This window comes from Cebus imitator, unplaced genomic scaffold (genome assembly GCF_001604975.1).
Source record: "Cebus imitator isolate Cc_AM_T3 unplaced genomic scaffold, Cebus_imitator-1.0 Scaffold295, whole genome shotgun sequence".
NCBI classification, from domain to species: Eukaryota; Metazoa; Chordata; class Mammalia; order Primates; family Cebidae; genus Cebus; species Cebus imitator.
Window position 1 is genome coordinate 1,182,319 of NW_016107610.1, and position 6,199 is coordinate 1,188,517.

Sequence of the window (6,199 nt, forward strand, 5' to 3'; positions counted from 1 at the left end):
AGATCCATTATGTATTTCTGATGAAAATTTTAAAAAGTGATTCTCATGCAAATGCAGAGAAAGAACTGCACACTGTATAGGAAATTCTATGCAAGCACGGGCAACCCAGATGTTCTGCGATCCTTCGAGGGTGTCAAGGGTCTGTTGTACTAGTATTGCCAAGAGGAAAATATAATTACTTTGAAGGTCTTTTAGAGACACTGTTTCCTGACCAGGCAAACAGCAAAGCCAAAGGTAGATCCTTGTCCAGTGTTCTTACCTGGTCGTCATAGCGGTAAGTGAGGAACTGCTCCCCTGTTGTGTCTTCCAGAAAACTTCCCTGAGGAGAGAGTGCAAACTCAGGAAGGAAATATGCTCCAGGAGACTTCTCAGCTGTGGTCTGAAAAACAAGATCATTGGGTCACCAATAAGGCTCCAGTAAGGACCCCCTGCCAAGTAAGGTCCAAGAAGGATACAATGATAAAGTCCAAGATACAATGGTATTACGTAAATACAGCTGTTCCAAATGGGAGAAATTGACCAAAACAAAGGGGTTACAGGGCTCATGCAAGTCCAAATTCCAGGAGAATCTACCACTAAAAGCTCTACAAAGAAGCAAAAAGGGAAGTGCCTTCTCTTGGCAAAACACCAAGGTGAGGAACACCAGGTGCCTGTGTCGGGGCACCGTTAGGCTGGGATATCACAGTGGCCCAAATCAAATGGACAGCCATTGCATTTATTCCCCAACACCTGCCTCTCTCCCTTCCCCACTCCCTATGCTCCCCAGCTTCCAGCAATTCAGCCACAGAGTAGTTAATTTTGTTTACTTGTTGCAAATCTATTGTTTTTAGGATTTTCTTTTCTTCTTCCTTCCTTTTTTTTTTCTTCTTTTTTTGGCAAAGGAGTGGGAAACAAAAATTTTCTCCCATACCACAACAAAAAAGCACTTCATTGTAGAAACTTTAGAACATATAAATGAGCACAGAAGAAAATAAAAATCACCCATAATCTTTTCAACCTGTAATAACCACTTTTAATTGTTTTGGCATATATCCTTTGAGACTTTTTCCTCATACTTCTTTGTTTAAAAATCCAAGCTTAAATAAACATGGATATTGTAGACTCTGTTTAGTTCATGGAAAGCTCATAGCCTAGTCCGTTTTCATGCTGCTGACAAAGACACACCCGAGACTGGGAAGAAAAAGAGGTTTAACTGGACTTACAGTTCCACATGGCTAGGGAGGCCTCAGAATCATGGCGGAAGGCAAAAGGTACTTCTTACATGGTGGTGGCGAGAGAAAATGAGAGGGATGCAAAAGCAGAAACCCCTGATAAAACCATCAGATCTCACGAGACTTATTCACTACCACAAGAACAGTACCGGAGAAACTGTCCCCATGATTCAAATTATCCCCCCCCAGGGTCCCTCCTACAACATGTGGGAATTATGAGTATAATTCAAGATGAGATTTGAGTGGGGACACAGAGCCAAACCGTATCATTCCACCCCTGGCTCCTCCAAATCTCATATTCTCACATTTCAAAACCAATCATGCCTTCCCAACAGTCCCCCAAAGTCTTAACTCATTCCAGCATTAACCAAAAAGTCCACAGTCCAAAGTCTCATTTGAGACAAGGCATGTTCCTTCTGCCTATGAGCCTGTGAAATCAAAAGCAACATAGTTACTTCCTAGATACAATGGTATTGGGTAAATACAGCTGTTCCAAATGGGAGAAATTGACCAAAACAAAGGGGTTACAGGGCTCATGCAAGTCAAAAATCCAGTGGGGCAATCAAACTTTAAAGCTCCAAAAATGGTCTCCTTTGACTCCAGGTCTCACATCCAGGTCACACTAATGTAAGAGGTGATTTCCCATGGTCTTGGGCAGCTCTGCCTCTGTGGCTTTGTAGGGTACGTCTCTCCTGGCTGTTTCACAGGCAGGAGAAGTGTCATAGTGTCTGTGACTCTTCCAGGAACATGGTCCAAGCTGTCAGTGGATCTACCATTCTGGGGTCTGGAGGATGGTGGCCCTCTTCTCACAGCTCCACTAGGCTGTGCCCCAGTAGGGACTCTGTGTAAGGCCTCTGACCCTACATGTCCCTTCCACACTACCCTAACAAAGGTTCTCCATTAGGGCTCCACCCCTGCAGCAAGCTTCTGCCTAGGCATCCAGGCATTTCCATACAACCTCTGAAATCTGGGCAGAGGTTCCCAAACCTCAACTCTTGACTTCTGTTCCAGGCTCAACACCTTTAGAAGGTGCCAAGACTTGGGGTTTCCACCCTCTGAGGCCACAGCTCGAGCTCTACATCAGCCCCTTTCAGCCACAGCTGGAGCAGCTGGGACATAGGGCACCAGGTTGCTAGGCTGCACACAGCACAGGGATCCTGTGCCCAGCCCACGAAACCACTTTCTCCTCCTGGGCCTCCAGGCCTGTGATGGGAAGGGCTGTTGTGAAGGTCTCTGACAAGGCCTGGAGACATTTCCCCCATAGTTTTGGGGATTAACATTAGATTCCTTGCTAATTATGCAAATTTCTACAGCTGGCTTGAATTTCTCCCCAGAAAATGGATTTTTCTTTTCTATCACATAGTCAGGCTGCACATTTTCTGAACTTTTATGCTCTGTTTTACTTTTAAAACTGAAGGCCTTTAACAGCACCCAAGTCACCTCTTGAATGCTTTGTTGCTTAGACTTGTCTTCCACCAGGTATCCTAAATCTTCTCTCTCAAGTTTAAATTTCCACAGATCTCTAGGGCAGGGGGAAAATGCCACCAGTCTCTTTGCCAAAACATAACAAGAGTCACCTTTGCTCCAGTTCCCAAGTTCCTCACCTCCACCTGAAACCACCTCAGCCTGGACCTTTTTGTTCATATCATTATCAGCATTTTGGTCAAAGCCATTCAACAAGTCTCTAGGGAGTTCCAAGCTTTACCACAGTTTCCTGTCTGCTTCTGAGCCCTCCATACTGTTCCAATCTCTGCCTGTTACCCAGTTCCAAAGTCTCTTCCAAATTTTTGGATAACTTTTCATCAGCACCTCATATTACTGGTACCAATTTACTGTATTAGTCTGTTTTCATGCTGCTGATAAAGATATACTCAAGATTGAAAAGGAAGAAAGGTTTAATTGGACTTACAGTTCCACATGACTGGGGAGGCCTCAGGATCATGGTGGGAAGCAAAGGCACTTCTTACATGGCAGTGGCAAGAGAAAATGAAAGGGATGTAAAAGTGGAAACTGCTGATAAAATCATCGGATCTTGTGAGACTTATTCATTACCATGAGAACAGTATGAGGGAAACCGCTCCCATGATTCAAATTATGTCCCAACAGGTCTCTCCCACAGCATGTGGGAATTATGGGAGTACAATTCAAGATGAGATTTGGGTAAGGACACAGAACCAAACCATATAACCTGGCATCTGAATCACTGGACATAAGTCACAATGGTTGGAGTCTGAGGGGTCAGAAAGGACACCCTCTTTGGGGGAATATGTCTTTGATATGATGACCGAATGGACTCGCTACCATCACACTATCGTCCACCTCCTGGGAGAGCCTGTCCAAGGGAAGATTGAGGAGGTAGAGGGCTTACCAGGCTGCCTTGATTGCTTCAAGGAGGAAAGTAATAAAGGAGACAGAGTCTGTAGTGCTTAGCCCCATCCAGTCAAAAATACATGGATCAGTGACTATAGCCCTGACTGGATACCTCACTCCCCCTGCCTAGGAAGAAATGAGTCAGAAATAAAATAAGAGGCCACAGATGTTACTCTAAGGAAATCGCTCTCTGCAGACAGGAGGAGCAGGGAATAAATGTATTCCTCTGACACCTCTGCTGCTCCAATGGACTCATTCTCAAACTGCAGCAGGAACTAGGGTTTATGCCAAAACATCCCACTGTGTTTTAGAAAGGGAAATTAACGTGATCATTCTGTCAAGGAACATAGAAGAGATAACTTCACTAGACTAGATGGTCTATATAGCACTAGACTGTTAAAATAATTTGAAGATTTTCTTATTAAATTTCATTTATGTGAGAGATTTGGCACTACTAATTGCTGTTACTGGCTTTAGAGTTCAAAGAATCATCATTTTATTTTTTTTTACTTTAAATTTTTTTTTTAGACAGAGTCTCACTCTGTTGCCAGGACTAGAGTTGAGTGATATGATTTCAGTTCACTGTAATCTCCGCCTCCCAGGTTCAAGCAATTCTCCTGCCTCAACCTCCCAGGTAGTTGGGATTACAGGTGCCCACCACCATGCCCGGCTAATTTTTAGTAGAGATGGGGTTTCACCATGTTGGCCAGGCTGGTCTCGAACACCTGACCTCAGGTGATCCGCCTACCTCAGCCTCCCAAAGTGCTGGGATAACAGGCATGAGCCACTGTGCCCAGCCAGAATCATCATTTTAAATACCTAGTGAGACCTTAGAAGTCATCTAGGTCAAACTCCTTGTTTCAAAAATGAGTAAACTACAACTCTGCGAGTTAGGAGACTTACCAATCATCAAATCTGCGAGTAACTACTCCCGCCACCCACAAAGAAAGAGCAAGTGCAAAAGCCCTAAAGTAGAGAGGAGGTCAGTGAGTTTGAGGAACAGAGCCAGCTTACAGCCAGGGCTAGAACCTATTAGCAGCCATGTGCAAATACTTGGACAGATTCATTTACCAGGGTGGGAGCAGTCAAAGATCACCACCTTAAAACAGCTTCCTGCATACAGTGGACCTTCCAAGTGATGCTCATATTTAGTTGACCATGCATTCAGTGCATTCAACACATATTTTTTGAGCACCGAATATATGCCTGGCACAGTTCTTAAAGCTATAGATACAATGAAGAACAACAAAGATCAGGTTCCTATTTTCATGAAGGTTACATCCTGGCCGGGGGGGTGGGGGGGTGGGGAGATACATAGTAAAATAAGTAAACAATTACATAAATAAGAAAATTAACATTCTAAGTTCTAAAGGAAATGAACAAGATGATGAGAATAATATTGGGAGAGGACTGTTCAATTTTAGATAAGATGGTCAAAAAAGGCATCCCTGAGAAGATAAGATTTCAGATAATAACTCTAACAGGAGGAGCCAGTTATGGAAAAAGCTAAGGATAAGTATTACTGGCAAAAGAAGAACAAGTACAAAAGCTCCAACGTGGAAAGGAAGTCAGTGAGTTGGAAGAACCAGAGGAGGTCAGTGTGGCTGGATTTAGTGTGGACAAGTAAGAGTGGCATGAAATGGATAAAGGAAGGGAAAAGCCACCCAAGACATTCCAAGCCTGATGGCAAAGGAGAGGAAGAACCACAGAAGGGTATTTAAACAACACTGACTTGCTTTGTGGAGAAAGGGCTAGAAGGAGGCAAAGTGGAATCATAAAGATTAGTTAGAAGGTTGTTGGTACTAATCCAGGTCAGAAAGGATGGTTCCTCGGACTGAGATGATGGCGATGGAGAAGGAGAGAGGTGCATGGATTCGAAGTAGAACCAAGAAAAGCTTGCTGATAAGGGAGGAAAAGTGAGGAATCAAGGGTGACTTCTGGGTTTTTGGCTTGAGCAATGGTTGTAAAGGAGTTGCAAAGGATGGATATAGCCCTGAGGCAGAAACAGATTTGTTGGGGAAGGTACATTCAATAGTTTTGTTTGAGTCATGTTAAGCTGGAGATGCCCATGAAACATCCATGTGAAGTGCCTGAGTTTGTCATTCAATATGCAAGTCCAGAGCTCAGAAAGGAAGTCTAAGGCTGGAGATAGGGATGTGGAAGTCATCACCTGCATTTTCATAATGTATGTATGTATATTTACATATATTTACAGCCATTATACCAGAAAAGCCACTCCCTAGAGAAAGAGTTTGGCAGGTAAGAGGGCTTTGCCTGACACCCTCAATTCTAATACTTGAAATTAAGTAGAAGAGGAGAAGCAAGAAGACACAAAAAATGAACATCAATTAGAGTAGAATAAAGGGGAAAAAAACATATATTAGGTTATGGGGAGATTTAGCATCAAAGAGAATAGTCAAGTGTCTTGAATGCTGCTAAGAAACAGGAAGATGCTCACGCCTGTAATCCCAGCACTTTGGAAGGCCGTGGCGGGTGGATCACGAGGTCAAGAGATCGAGACCATCCTGGTCAGCATGGTGAAACCCCGTGTCTACTAAAAATACAAAAAATTAGCTGGGCATGGTGGCGCATGCCTGTAATCCCAGCTACTCAGGAGG

The 6,199-nt window shown here is 43.7% G+C and overlaps 1 protein-coding gene across 5 annotated transcripts in view; it reads right to left on the minus strand.

Annotated features, from left to right (window-relative positions):
* Window positions 1-6,199, minus strand: part of ADAMTSL3 (ADAMTS like 3) — a 363,845-nt gene that overhangs the window by 310,121 nt on the left and 47,525 nt on the right. For all 5 annotated transcript variants that reach the window (XM_017502246.2, XM_017502245.2, XM_017502242.2 and 2 more), the window contains exon 3: window positions 260-379. In XM_017502246.2, the coding sequence (XP_017357735.1) occupies window positions 260-379 (120 nt within the window). The remainder of the gene's footprint in view (window positions 1-259; window positions 380-6,199) is intronic.